We start from the raw sequence: 16,060 nt of genomic DNA on the forward strand, positions 1-16,060 counted from the left end.
TATAGATGATTAAAGAAATAAAGGAAATTTGCTTTAAAAAGTAAAGGAAGAGGGGCTTCCCTGGTGGCGCAGTGATTGAGAGTCCACCTGCCGATGCAGGGGACGTGGGTTCGTGCCCCGGGTCCGGGAAGATCCCACATGCCGCGGAGCGGCTGGGCCCGTGAGCCATGGCCACTGAGCCTGCGCCTCCGGAGTCTGTGCTCCGCGACGGGAAAGGCCACAGCAGTGAGAGGCCCGTATACCACACACACAAAAAAAAAAGTAAAGGAAGAGATACTGCCAATGTCTCATCAAGCAGAGAATACCAATAAAGAGACAGAATTTTTTTTTTAAAGAACCAAGCAGACCCAATCAAGAACATAAAAAGAAAACCCTTAGAATGGGGGAAATTTTTTTCAAATCAGCTATCTGACAAGAGAATTGTATCTAGACTATATAAAGAACTACTACAACTCAATAATTAAAAAAAAAAAAAACCCTCAATTTGAGAAGGGGCAAAGGATCTGAATAAACAGTTCTCCAAAGAAAATATACAGATGACCAATAAGTACATTAAATGATGTTCACCACCTTTAGTTATTAGGGAAATGCAAATCAAAACCACAGTAAGATGCCACTTCACACTCACTAGCTTGGCTATAATCAAAAAGACATATAACACGTGTGGAAGAGGAGGTGTAGAAACCAGAGCCTCATACGCTGCTGCTGGCAACATAAAATGGTGCAGCCACTTTGGAAAACAGTCTGGCTGTTCTGTTCCTCAAAGGGTAAAATACAGAGTTACCATATTACTCAACAACTATACTCCTAGGTATACACATCCAAGAGAAATGAAAACATATGACCATACAAACTTGTACGTGAATGTTCAAAACAGCATTATTTATAATGGCCAAAAACCTTTAACTTGATGATATCCAATTTATCTATTTTTTTCTTTACACCGGGACTTGCTTACCCTGAGGGAACTTGCACACCTGCCTCAGTACACAGGTATTTCTCCTCTAAGGCTCTGACACCATCCAAACAGACCTCATAGAGGAAAGCGGATGAAGCCACTGAGTCTTGGACAAATGAAGATGATAAGCCAAAAAATGGACCAAATGTCTCGTTAGGAACAGGAAAGCTGAACTCTGAGCTCTGCGTTAGGGAGGGGTAGGAAACTCTCCGAGACAGTCCTGTTTAGGGTGTGTTCTGCTTAGTGGGGTAGCGATGTCTGTCACCTCCATAGATAATTTGCCTTTGCCCTTTCCAGCTGGATCTCCACGGAGGAATCAGGACCTGTTTCCTATCAATTACTTCACCAATGGATCCATGAACACTATAAGATAAAACCTGAAATAATGTTGCAGCCTAGTCATTAAGACTATCACTGTAAAAGTTCATAGCCTTTCAACACCATCATATAATTAATGCAAGAAAACCGAAACTTTGCCAAGGAATTTTTATTTCCCATGAGTTTGTTTCAACAAAGTCTCATTAGCGTTCCAGGAAAAAGATGAATATAGCCACAAAACAAAGCAAAAATATGTGGTGCTTCCAACATGTTTTGTTTTTAATTGTTTCGGAGTAAAAAGGCATTTGTTTACAGAGAAAGAACAAGCTGGGTAGAGAAGTTAGTAAGAAACTGCAGAAGAAAAATGTAAAATGCCTGAAAGTATTTCAAAATTTTGTAATTAGAACCAGTATTACGAGGAAAATTTCACTGCAGCTGCTCCTGAGACAATAATAGGTCCCATTTGCTCTATATTCACTCCATCCCATGCACACACTAAGCCTCTTACATATATCGCCTCACTTAATCTTCATCTGCAACTCAAGTGACTACGAAAATTTCCAAAGTTCTCCTGAATTTCTTACTCTGCCTTGTAGCTCTGAAGCTCCTCAACTCCTCATAGTTCTGAGAGGTGTAACAGAGCTGGGGTTTCGTTTCAGCTGATCTCCACAGAAAAGATTCAAGTTTTCTCAGTCCAATTACAGTGATTTTTCCAAATCATTAATTCATCCAAACAAACATTTATTGAGTACCTACTGTTTTCCAGAGACTGTTCTATGCACTGAAGGTACAAAAATAAAAGATGCGGTACTCCACCCCAAGACAACAGAGAGAATCAATAGAACAGAGAGTGGGGTACCTGAGAAGACTTCCTGGAGGAGGCTGAATTTTCAAGGCTGACTAGAAGTTAGAAAAGAAAGGGAAAAGGCATGCTAGGTACAAGAACAGCATGTGCAAAGGCACAGATATAGGAGAGCATGGCCCATTCAGGGAACAGCAAGCAGTGGATTACTGCTGAAAGGTACAGTGCGAGGGTAGAGAGAGGTAAGGGGGTCAACGAGGTATCTCTCACCAAGGGCCATACTGAGACTGGAGTTCACCCAGCTGAGGACAGAAAATCACACAAGAGTAGAACCAGGAGCCCTCTGCTGTGAGACAGATGTTCATCCAGTGGACCCAAATACACAGGCCAAATATTCAGGGCTCTTCGTGTGTTGTCTGCACAAATACCCCCTAACATCCCAAAGAGGCCTTGGATCCTGTGGGTCCCCTTTTCCCCCTCCCACCCTTTGCAGGCCACTTTCATTCTCGCCTCAAGATGATTTGAATCCCGTATTATCTCCACAGCTCCTGTGTACACTCCTGCTTGACCCTTGACAGCAAGAGAGAGCAGAAGAGGCCTGCAAACTCTTTAGAGATTCTGCACCTCCAGCAAGCTCCCAGGTGACAGGGACGTTACTGGTCCATGGGGCACCCTTTCAGTACTGAGTGCCTAGAACAGCACTCTTCCTCCTACCTGAGGGGAAGGATCTCTTTTTCAAATGTACAATCTACCATGGACCAATACTTTCAGAAAATAAAATAAAAATGAATGACAAGAAAAGTGAAATTTTAAAAAGACACACAAACTATAAGTCCCAACTGTGTATTATTGGGCTCAGTAAACATAACATTAACCTAGCAAATTACTGAGGTCAACTGAGCCCTCCCCTCATCGACTCCTGCACACACAGCTCCAACTACAGAAGCACAAGAAATCAGGGCTGCTCAAAACAAGGTCTAACTGCCACTGCTACATTTTATGGGCAAAGGAGAGGATGTACTAGAAGAAGCAAAGGATTTGCTTTGGGGCTCCACGAATATATTCCCCACTAAAATGGAGTTGATGAAAACTCGCTCCTGATACATAGAGGTGCAAACATCTGACCACCTACCTGGCCACTCGTCCCCGGAGATCTCCCAGGCCGGAGAGTTGCCGCATCTCCAGAGTCTTTAAGGCAGAATTTGTTCCATAGCTAATGTTGTCCCGGGCGCGGATCTGCTCCTGGAGTACCTGAGCAACACACAAAAACACTAACGGAGTCATCCGGGAATTCACATGCTGCCACAGAAGCATTTTACGCTTTTGGTAAAAACAAGAATGTTCAACTCCTTTCAGAAGAGGCTCCTTTGTAATAGTCACCTGATATACATGGAGAACCAGGGGCTTATAAGAGAGACCTCAGAGATGACACTTGGACCAAGGCCCTGCATTTACCAGTAAAAACACTGAGACTCAGATGTCAGGTGACTTGATGGAGGTCCCGCTGCAGGAAGAGGCAAAGCTGAGACTAGAAGCCTGGACTCGTGGAGCACAGTTCAGAGGTCTTACCCCGCGCCAGGGTGCTTTTTAATAGTCATTGTTTTAGGCGAACGATCCCTAAATCTGGGAAATAATAAATCAAGAAAAAGGCGGGGAAGAGGGCATCAGACAAAGAGGTCCAAATTCCAGTCCCTCCAGCTGTGTGATCCTGGGAAAGTGTCTCAAGTTTTCTGAGCTTCCTTCTCCTCATCTGTTGATAGTAATGGTGATTATACTCTTAAGGCCACTTTATGGGAACATTACATAAGATAATGCATACAAAGCACTTAGCACAATGCCTAGTACATGGTAAATACAGCAAATGCTAATGATTCTTTCTAGTACCTATTCGTAACAACATTTATACAGTACTGGAATGGTAGAATGTGTCTCAGAGAAAAGACATTAAATGAAAGCAGAACTACTGGAAGATGGTATGACCCAACACAAAAGCATGAACTTGTGGAGCATCCATCCTGGGAAATCTGCAAAGGAATGATGGAGATGAAGAGGGCATCTGTGGTATTTATTGAGCATGTCCTGGGAGGAGCCCAGGGCTGCGATCCACGCTGACATGCACAAATCCACACAGCGCCCTGTGAGGGAGGTACTCTCAGGAGACCTGTGCTATAGACCAGGAAGTGAGGCACCAACAACTGAACTGATAAACCCAACATCACCTGGGGAGCAAGTGGCTAGCTGGGACTGACCCAGGCAGCCTGGCTCGAGAATCCAAGCTCATAACCACGCTGCAATGGTGCCTGCCAAACCAGCAAAGAATCTGAGACAGAAGCACTAAGGACACACAGACAGATATGAAAACCCAAGTCCTAGGTTACAGGAGACCCCTCAAAAGCAAAAGTTCGCATCAGACGTTTCTTTGAACATTTCCTTATCCTTTTGCTCAGCGCCTCCTTTCCCCCTCCCTCCTCCTCTCCCTGTATTCTGTCCTCCACATTCCCGCCACCCCATTACCACAGTCTCTCCTTCTTTTTTTTCTAAATAAATGTATTTAATTATTTATCTGGCCGCATTGGGTCTTCACTGCTGCTCACAGGCTTTCTCTAGTTGCAGCGAGCAGGGGCTACTCTTCGTTGTAGTACGCTGGCCACTGTGTGGTTGCTTCTCACCAACAGTGTGGTGGCTTCTCTTGTTGTGGAGCACGGGCTCTAGGTGTGCGGGCTTCAGTAGTTGTGGCACACAGGCTCAGTAGTTGTGGTGCACAGGCTTAGTTACTCCACGGCATGTGGGATCTTCCCATACCAGGGCTTGAACCCATGTCCCCTGCACTGGCAGGTGGGTTTTTAACCACTGCGCCACCGGGGAAGTCTCTCCTTCTTTTCAAAGAGAAAGCTTTTGATTTCTCGTATGGTTTCCCTTTCAGCCATTTTTTAAAAAATTTCCGATTTGCCTGATGTCAACTTGAGTATCTATTCTCTTTTGCTTTCGTTTTGTTTTTTGTTGTTGTTATTTTAAAAGATGAGTACCAAGTTCCTTTACTTTAACTATTTCTTCCTTAATAATGAAGACATTTCCTCTTTTTTTTTTTTTTTTTTTTTTGCGGTACGCGGGCCTCTCACTGTTGTGGCCTCTCCCGTTGCGGAGCACAGGCTCTGGACGCGCAGGCTCAGCGGCCATGGCTCACAGGCCCAGCCACTCGGCGGCATGTGAGATCTTCCCGGACCGGGGCACGAACCCGTGTCCCCTGCATCGGCAGGCGGACTCTCAACCACTGCACCACCAGGGAAGCCCTGACATTTTCATTTTAGTACAGTATTTTCTGTGTCCACGGGTTGTGTGCGAAGTGTTTTCTTTTTTATTGTTTTAATTTCAGTTTTGAATTCCTCTTTGGTCTAAGGATATCTAGGTATCTAAAGATTACTTAGAATTGTATTTCTTCATTTTCAAGGAGATTTTTTTCTATCATTTTTACTATTTATTTCTAACTGTACTGGCTTATGATCAAAAATATGATCTGTAATATATTTAATTTTTTGAATGTATTGTGGTTTGCTTTGTGGCACATGACTGATTTTTCAAAAGTTTCATGAAAAAACTATTCAAGGAACAAAAGGTTCAATATTGCGTATTAGATTGAGTTTGCTGACTTATTTATTTATTTTTGTCTACTAGATCACTCCAACGATGAAGAGGTGTTATGAATTCTTACACTGTAAGATACTTTCATCAAGGTCTGCTTACATTTTTAATGCTGTTTACTTTACATATTTATCTGCCATTTTATTTGGACATACAGATTTATGATCAAAGTGGCCACAGCCATTATATAATAACTTTTTCATCTGATTTAGTGCTTGTAACATTCAGTTTCATCTTACCTACTATTAACATTGCTACTATACTTTATAAATAATAAAGCAAATATCTGCTTGGTCTAACTATACACCAGACACTGTTCTAAGTGCTATAGGTATGATAACTGGTTTAATTCTCACAAAACGCTATGAAGGAGAGATTATTATTATCCCCATTTCACAGGTGGTGAAATCTCTATGTGATCAAGTAACTTGCCCAAAGCCACAGGCAATGCCTGAGGGAGCTGGGATTTGCACCAGGAGCTTGGCTCCACAGACTGTGCTCTCAATCATGACATCATGCTACCTTATATTTTCATTTGTCCTTCCATCTCACTTTCTTTTTTTTAAATTTTACTGAAGTATTGTTGATTTACAATGTTGTGTTAATTTCTTCTGTGCAGCAAAGTGACTCAGCTATACATTATATATATCTATATATGTATCTACAGATATATATATATTCTTTATATAGAGAAATATATATTCTTTTTCATATTCTTTCCCATTATGGTTTGTCACAGAATATTGAATATAGTTCACTGTGCTACACAGTAGGACGCTGTTGTTACATCTCACTTTAGAGTTACAATTTACGGTGTTTTTGTTGTTGTTTCCCTTCTCCTTTTCCCTATTTTGACTGGTTTAATCAGGTTACCGTTCATTGCCTTTTCTCCCCTTGTTAACTGGGGAATGTTCTGGCCATTGCTAGTCCATGAATGGCTACCTCCCCTTTCCCAACATTTATAACCATGTACGCACCTACTCCAGGCTCTATCCCTGCACAGCACCCCTCTCCTCCACGCGAGACACTTATTTAGCACATTCACACCCACCCTCCTTCATCCTTCAACCCCAGATGATTTATGTGGAAGGATTTTTACTTTTCTCCCCGTCTTGCTTTTCCCCACGCCAACTAGGCGTTGCTAAAATAACTCAATACTTCTAGTTGGGATACAATTAGAATTTTGCTTGTAGAAGGGCCCTTCTTTTTCAATTATCTTTTTCTTCTTCTTCTTTTTTTAGCACTCTGTTACCCAGTCCCAGGCATTTATCTATATCCATTTACATGAAATGACAAGTCTTTTTCTAAGGATCACCAATTACCTTTGTGCTTCTCCTTTTCATTTTCCCCTATCTTAGGGTCTCTGTGCATAGTCTCTGTGTGTTGGTTAGAGTCCTTCCTCTAGCATTTTCCTCAGACTAGGCACCTGGATGAAAGACTCTCTGGATACCTGCCATGTCTAATATCGTCCTCCCTCGCTCTGAAGGATGGGTGATAAACTGAAAGGGTATGAAATTCTTGACCTAAAGGCCATCTCTCCCAGTGAACTTTGAAGCTGACAGGAAGTCTGATGCTTTTTCCTCTGAAAGCACCTTGGCTCCTTATGCCTAGATGCTTGTTTTCCATCTTTAGAGTTCAGGATTTTTATCAGAATGTACCTAATTGTGGATTTTTTTTTAAAAAATTCGATTCTACCTAGAACTCATTGAACACTTCAAACTGTAGTCTCAGATTTATTTTCAACTTGGGTAAATTTTCTTCTTCTATGTAATTATTGGTTTTTCTTTTCCCTTTGTTTCTTTGTCTCCTTCTGGAATTCCTATTATTCACACGCTGGGTGTCCTGGATCTGTCCTCTAAGTCTTGTATCTTTTCCCCCATGGTTTCCGTCTCTTTGTATCTGGCACTGATGTTTCAGCACTTCTTCTACTTTGTCTTGTGGGTAACTAATTCAATTCATAAAAGTAACCGTCCTTGCCTCTAGATCATCTACTGACTTTTAAAAATTTAAGTTCAAGGAAGAAATTTTACGTTGTACCTGGATCTCCTTAAGCACTCTGTCTTATTACTCAGTTGGAGCTATTGTAACAAAACACCACAGACTGAGTGACTCATAAACAAAAAACGTTTCTTTCTTGCAGTTCTGAAGGCTAGGAACTCTAAGATCCAGGTGCCAGCATGGTCGTGTCCTATGAGGGCTCTCTTCCTAGCTTGCAGACTGTTGCCTTCTCACCATGTCCTCACGTGCCAGAAAGAGGAAGCTCTGGTCTCTCTTTCTCTTCTTATAAGAGCACTAATCCCATCATAAGGGCCCACCCCCATGACCTCATCCTAAACCTAGTCACCACCCAAAGGCCCCACCGCTAAATACCATCACATTGGGGGTCAGAGCTTCAAACATGAATTTGGGGGAGGGGACACAAACATTCAGGCCATAACATACCCTAATTATTTTTCATGCAAGGGCCACCTGTTTCCTATTTCATTTGGGTCTGTTCTAAGGGCTATGCTTATTCTTCCTCCCTCTGGCTGCTGGGCCCACTTAAGTGTGATGTTTCTTTTTGTTCTCCACTCATTGGAGTGAGATTAAGTAGGTAGTCCTAGGTGTAATGGAAGGAGCTTATGAGCTGGAGGTGCAGCTGATGAGAGCACAGAGCCAGGGTCCAGGTGAGGTGCCGGGAGGAAGCATCTCTGTGTCCTTCTCTCTGCAGCCCTCCCAGCCTGGAGCCAACGGGGACACAGCCCATCTCTACAGCCCCTCCTCGCCTGCCTCCACCTCGTTAAGGACAGGAGACCAGCTCAGACACATGGTGAACAAGGCCAGTGAGACCGGCCTTCTCTCTCCTACTCCTAAACCATGGCGTCAAGGACCTGTCTCCCAGGCTCTCCCCAGCCAGGTCTCTGCTGGCTCCACCAGGCCTTCCTGCCTGCCCATCCCAGCTGTTCAGGAAGCTGGCACTGGAACTGGGAATAGGGAAGAAGGCACACTAAGCCACTACCTTCCTATCACCTCCTGCACCAATCTAGAGGTTTAAAGATACATTCACGTGTAGTTACTTGTTACCATTTCTAGAAGTTAGATGATTTCCGGTATACTGTCAATTTGCAGTCCAATTTGCAATTGAATGGGGAAGCCCTATTAGACGATAGATTTATGCTTGCATAAATCGTTTTTGTGCTCCCTTCTATCAACTATACTTTTAATTTTTATTTATTTATTTATCGGCCATGCTGTGCAGCATGCAGGACCTTAGTTCCCCAACCAGGGATCAAACCCGTGCCCCCTACAGTGGAAGCATGGAGTCTTAACCACTGGATGGCCAGGGAAGTTCCACTATCAACTATTTTTTAAGTATAACATATATGCAGAATAGTACACTTATATACAGTTTTTTAGGATTTTCAAACTTCCTTGTAAAAAGCAGAAATGAGGAATGTGAGGATTCTGTGTTTTCCTTACTGGAAACCTGGCTGGAGTCACCATTGACGGAGTGATACTGACAGTGACAGTAAAAAAATTTCACTGGAAGGAATTTGGAACTGCTAGACCTATCTGTTATTTGCTGTAGTTTCCAGCGTTTTCTGAATGAACCTGCTCAACAGAATAGAAGAATGCAAACCAGTTACAATCACCTGTGAGTGATAAAACGTTAGTCATTGGAACACACTCTTGCAAGAAAACTTGAGATCTGACTAATCTGGTTCTGACACTCCCACTGATGAGAAGGCAAAGGGGAGCTCTTTCTCTTTTAATAGGAAATAACGCTTATTTGTCAGTTAATAGAAAGTAATACTTATTTTTTTGTACATAATGCTTCAAATCTTTGTTTATAATAAGGCTCAAGACCATGGGTTCTCAACCACCTTTGGGGTGTGTAAGGATCCCCAAGTGGCTTGTTAAACACACAGGTTCCTGGGCCCTACTCCCAGGGAATCAAAGCGAGGGAATGGGCCCAGAAATGCAGATGGTCATGGTCCGCAGACCACTCCTGGAGAAACACTGCATTAGACACTGGAGAAATGACAAAGGCTCCAACCAATCATTTCATCCGAGTTGTTTCTCAGTCAAAAAAATCACTAAGCAAAGACCATGAAGAGCAATTCACCAAACAGGTGCTAAAAATAATTAAACAACACATTTTTTAAAAGGTTCAACCTTTCTGGGAATTCCCTGGTGGTTCAGTGGTTAAGACTTCGCCTTCTAATGCAGGGGTTGTGGGTTCGATCACCTGGTCAGGTTTGGCTAATATCCCACATGCCTCATGGCCAAAAAACCAAAACATAAAACAGAAGCAATAGGACTTCCCTGGTGGCGCAGTGGTTAAGAACCCGCCTGCCAATGCAGGGGACACAGGTTCGAGCCCTGGCCCGGGAAGATCCCACATGCCGCAGAGCAACTAAGCCCGTGCGCCACAACTACTGAGCCTGCGCTCTAGAACCCTTGAGCCACAAGTATTGAAGCCCGTGTGCCTAGAGCCTGTGCTCCGCAACAAAAGAAGCCACCACAATGAGAAGCCTGTGTACTGCAACGAAGAGTAGCGCCGCTCACCGCAACTAGAGAAAGCCTGCACGCAGCAACAAAGACCCAGTGCAGACAAAAAAAAAAAAAAGACATTAAAAACAGAAGCAGGGCTTCCCTGGTGGCGCAGTGGTTGGGAGTCCGCCTGCCGACGCGGGGGACACGGGTTCGTGTCCCGGTCCGGGAGGATCCCACATGCCGCGGAGTGGCTGGGCCCGTGTGCCATGGCCGCTGAGCCTGCGCGTCCGGAGCCTGTGCTCCACAGCGGGAGAGGCCGCAGCAGTGAGAGGCCCGCATACCGCAATAAAAAAAAAAAAAAAAAAAAAAAACAGAAGCAATATTGTAACAAATTCAATAAAGACTTTAAAAATGGTCCACATCAGGGGCTTCCCTGGTGGCACAGTGGTTGAGAGTCCGCCTGCCGATGCAGGGGACACGGGCTCGTGCCCCAGTCTGGGAAGATCCCACATGCCGCAGAGCGGCTAGGCCTGTGAGCCATGGCCGCTAAGCCTGTGCGTCCGGAGCCTATGCTCCGCAACGGGAAAGGCCACAATAGTGAGAGGCCCGCGTACCGCAAAAAAAAAAAAAAGGTCCACATCAAAAAATACATAAATTAAAAAAATAAAACGATAAGTGGAAAATAACCATTGAAAAAAGATAAAATTTTAAAAAAAGTTCAACCTTTCTACAAGCAAAGAAACAGGAAATAAAAACCATACCATTATAATGCACCACTGTGCCGCAGATAAGGATAGTGGGGAAGGCTGTACCTTTGTGGGGACTGGGAGTATGTATATGGGAACCCTGCTCTTTCTGCTCAGTTTTGCTGTGAACCTAAAGAGGCTCTAAACAAATAAAGTCTATTATTAAAACTTTTAGTCCTTGCTGGCGGCGCAGTGGTTAAGAACCCGCCCGCCAACACAGGAGACACGGGTTCGAGGCCTGGTCCGGGAAGATCCCACATGCCACGGAGCAACTAAGCCCGTGCACAACTAATGAGCCTGCACTCTAGAGCCCGCAAGCCACAACTACTGAGCCCGTGTGCCACAACTACTGAAGCCCGCACGCCTAGAGCCTGTGCTCCGCGACGAGAAGCCACCGCAATGAGAAGCCTGCGCATCACAATGAAGAGTAGCCCCCGCTCGCCGCAACTAGAGAAAGCCTGCACGCAGTAATGAAGACCCAACACAGCCAAAAATAAATAAATAAAATTAATTAATTAAAAAAAAATTTAGACAAAAAAACTTTTAAAATCATACCATTTCCATGTATTAAAGAAGGAAACACTTTAAATTTATAATATTAAAATGCATATCAAAAATTGAAAATGCACAGTTGGCCCTTCACAATACAACTTTTCCAGAGTATGATCCTTCAAAATATATTCATAATGTTTATAACCTTTGACCCTGTAACTCTAGTTCTTGAAATTAATCATAAAGCAAATAATAAGATGAATGACAAAAATGAATGCACAAAGATGCCTTCACAGTGTGATGCATATACCAAGTATTTTACAAGGTATCTGCATGGTACATTATTACGCACCAGTAAGAGGTTCATGGCGAGCTTTTATAAACAAGAGAAAATATGTACAATTTAATAGTAAGCAAAAAGAAAGGGTGCAAAATAAATACACAGTGTGATTCCAGCTCTGTATAAGGTACATAAAAAATCATACTAGAATATTAATGACTTGCTTATCTCTAGGGTTAGATTACGGTTGATTCCTCTTTTTTGTATTTTCCACAATGGGCTTACACTACTTTTAAAGCCAGAAAAAAAAGTATGCATATGTATGTGTGTTTTACTGCTTAGAAATAAGAAAAGCCCATTTATCTTTCAGAATTCTTATGGAGATGAATAAGATATTAAATTAGAAGTGCTTTCTTTGAGTAATACAGAAAAGAATTGTGTCTGAACTTAACACAATATTCACATTACTGAAAAGTTATGTGAAAAGAGAAGGCATTAGAGAGGTTACTATTTTTTTTTTAATCTGAAGGATGTCACTTTATTTTATTTACTTATTTTTTAACATCTTTATTGGAGTACAATTGCTTTACAATTGTGTGTTAATTTCTGCTTTATAACAAAGTGAATCAGCTATACATATACATATAGCACAGAGAGATCAGAGTGGTTACTATTTAAAGGAATTCTATGATGAAGCCTTAGAAATACAATCCCTCTGTAAAGCCAGAAACATTTCCTAATTTGTCATTTTGGGACGATTAATCATCATGATATGTTTACTTTAAAAAGGTTACAACCCAAAGTATATCATCAACTCTCCATTATTGCCAATTCAATTCAAGAAACTCTTTTCTGTAGGCCTACTATGTGCTGTGCACCAGGCCTGCCTTCAGGAAGCTCAGCTGCAGCAGTTGAGACTACAGGGTGGAAAGTGCGTGGCCTAAACCCACATGAGCAGAGAGAAGAGGCCGGCCCCCTTGAAAAAGTGATGTCCCGGGTCTTCATTTATTTTTTCTAATATAGGGCCTATCTTTAAGGAAGATTCCTTCCCAGAGGCAGTAGGAAATGGCACCACTGTGTGAGCCTCATAGCATTCTATCATGCCATTTATGCAAAGGTGATGAGGACCCACACCCAGGGACCTCACCACCCAGACAGGCTAGGGGTGCCTAGGGATGACCAAGAAGAAACAGCCCTCCATGCTTCTCCTTCTTCAACTCTTCCTGGATTTGTGAGGATTTGAAAATGAAAGTGTGACTCCAATATCACATGGAGAAGGGCCCAATTACAGTAGGACAGGGGGCCTTATAAGACAGCATCTTCTTACACAGATTTTTAATCTTCACACTAGCACTTCAAACGCACCAGAGTTCCAGCCTCATATATCAACTGCCTTCTTGGCATTTCCACCTGGATATTCAAGGGGTCCCTAACACTTGCCAAGTCCTAAACAGAAGTCTCTCTAACGCCAACAAGCAGGAAGTCCTATCAGCTTGACCTCCAAGACAGATCCTGAATCCATCCACCTCTCCCCATCTCCACCCTGACTCCCTAATCCAAGCCGTTCTGGACACCCCCAGCCTGTCTCCCTGCCTCTGTTCTTGCTTCCCTACATTCCCTTCTCCAGGCAGCAGCCAGAGTGATCTTTCTGAAACACAAATCAGTCCATAAGCAACACGAGGGCAAGGGTTTTTAATCTGTTTTATTCACTAGTGTATCCGCAGCACCAAGCATATGAATGAATTCTCTAAATTCTTTTGCTTAAAATTAAATAATGGCTTCCCATCACCCCACCACCACCACCAATGACACTACAGTTCCATTGGTCCTCTTTCTGCTCCTCCAACATGCCAAGCTTCTTCCGCCTTATGGCCTTGGAAGCTGCCGAGCCTTTTCTCTGGTATGTTCTCTTCTCTGTGTGTCTCCTGCCCCAACACCACCACCTCGGCTTGGCTGGTCCTTCTGTCACCCCAGTCTCAGTTCACATGTCACCTTAGACCCCCATCACCCTTCCTAAAATAGCCCCACAATCACTCTCCATCATACTATCTCATCAGAGCCCTGGACTTAGGGTGAAATTACCTCGGCTACTTAGGGTTTACTCCTATAAGCCCCGCAGAATGTACAGCAGGCCTGAAAGAGGGGCCTTGCATGCCTGGGTCGCTACTTTAGCCCCAGTGCCTCTAAATAAGGCCTGGCTCCCAGCAGGCAGCTGAGTAATTTGTCAATTATTTTAGCTCCATGTTCCAGGATTTGATCATCTACACTGAAGGCTCAGAGACTCTTATCTAGCTGGTGGCTGGAGCTGCTCAGGCCCTCAAAGATGGAGTCAGAGAAGCTGAAATGTATTAGAGACAGGGCAGACACTTAAACACCAACTTGTTAATTTACTTTGGAAAAACTTCTATCAAATATTCAGAACTCAACAAATATTCAAACTCCATTCACTACCTTCTCCCCCTAGAGTCAAGCCACATGACAAGCCAAGTCTAGCAGGTAGAGTTAAAAGAAAAAAAAAAAAAAAATTGGATCATTATCCATAGTTAATGATATGTCAGCTTAACTGGGCCATGGGATCCCCAGACAGCTGGATAAACATTATTCCTGGGTGTGTCTGTGAGGGTGTTTCCAGAAGAGATTAGCATTTGAATCGGTGAACTTAGTAAAAGCAGAAGGCCCTCCCCAATGTGAGGAGGCATCATCCAATACACTGAGTGTCATAATAGAAAAAAAAAAAAAGGGGGAAGGAAGGTGGAATTCGCTTTCTGCCTGACTAAGCTGGGACACTGATGTTCTCCAGCCCTCAGCGCTCCTGGGTCTCGGGTCTTCAGACCTGGAGTGGAATCTACACTATTGCTTCTCTGGCTCTCAGGCCTTGGAATTACACCACCGGCTTTCCTGTTCTCCAGATGGCAGATGGCAGATGGTGGAACTCCTCAGTCTCCATAATCATGTGAGCCAATACCTTATAGTAAATATATCCTATTTATTGGTTATATTTCTTTGGCGGTCTCGGACTAATACACACGATAATCATCAAAGTCCCTCTGCTAATATACCTGTTCCAATGGGACAAGATCATGTAGCTGCAGGCTGAAATTCCTTTTTTAGGTAACTATATGAGGTCCAATAGCTAAGATTCTCTCCTCGTTGACAGTGCTAGATTCACACTGAACCAAGTTCCCGTCTGTCCGTCCAACTATACGTTAACATTATGGTCCACACCTCTGCTGTGACTTGCCAATAAGGCCCGACTCTGCACATATCACTTGAGTTCAGCAAACTCTTCAACAGCCCATTTGCAAATTATTAAGCTAGAAAATTATGTGTAATCTAGTCAATTAGATGAGGGTTTGATACATTTTTCCCATTTCCCACCTAAGACAAAGCCAACACCCCAAGCCAGCCGGACATCATGAAGCTTGAGCACATGGAAACCAAGAGTAGGTCTGCAGATTCTAATCAGCTGGGTAGCAGACCCTGGCCAAAGACAGGCTGAAAGCCCCAAGGGGACATGGGGGTCCCAACCACTTCCCTAAGCCATCAAACTGGCACGAAAGGGAAAGCTTACCCCACAAAAGAGCCATGGACTGCTTACCAGGATTCGGCTCCCAGGGGCTGATATGAGCTTAAATCAAAGGCAGTATGGATAATCCAGACGTGTATAATTCATAGTTGACTACATTACCTCTTTTGAATTTATAATGATAATGATAATTTGTGGAAAGTTTCTGAGGAATAAATAATTGATAACATACTCCACATAGCAAGGCAAACTGCCAATGGAGACAATGAGTCGGGATGTATTAAAACAATAGATTCTTTCATTCAACATTTATCAAGCACCTACTAGACACTAGCCCACAGAGTCATCTGTTTTGACACTGGAATCTGCTGACAGAATACGGGCAATAACTACAGGATTCTCGAAGAACCAAGGACCCCAGAGCCTTTGATTATGAAAGACTTCTTGAGCTCCTACAATGTGCTAGACACTGTACTGTGTAGATGCTAAAAATGGAAAAATTAAGACTCAGCTCTAGTTCTTGAGGATCACATAGGCTAGTGGTTTGACAATGTATTTTACTTGTCTTCCTGTATATAACCGTGTACAGAGCCACGTGATAACCGTAAAGACTTACTGAGGCAAATTTACCAAGATATAGTATTAACGTATCTCAATTCGACTAGCTCTATCAGGAGCCTCGACTGAGCTGTACATGTCAAGAATGGTCTCAGCTTTAGTTTTATAATACAAAATCACCTGCAGGGACAGATTTTTACAAAACAAACACCCAGTAAAATTTTACTGAGTGAACTGAAAAACCAGTGTAAACCAGTCATGAAAA

At 43.1% G+C, this 16,060-nt stretch overlaps 1 protein-coding gene across 4 annotated transcripts in view; it reads right to left on the reverse strand.

The window, feature by feature from the left end:
• Nucleotides 1-16,060, reverse strand: part of FAM81A (family with sequence similarity 81 member A) — a 125,785-nt gene that overhangs the window by 28,073 nt on the left and 81,652 nt on the right. For all 4 annotated transcript variants that reach the window (XM_032622631.1, XM_032622629.1, XM_032622630.1 and 1 more), the window contains one exon: nt 3,211-3,329. In XM_032622631.1, the coding sequence (XP_032478522.1) occupies nt 3,211-3,329 (119 nt within the window). The remainder of the gene's footprint in view (nt 1-3,210; nt 3,330-16,060) is intronic.

This window comes from Phocoena sinus, chromosome 2, assembly GCF_008692025.1.
Source record: "Phocoena sinus isolate mPhoSin1 chromosome 2, mPhoSin1.pri, whole genome shotgun sequence".
Lineage (NCBI taxonomy): Eukaryota > Metazoa > Chordata > Mammalia > Artiodactyla > Phocoenidae > Phocoena > Phocoena sinus.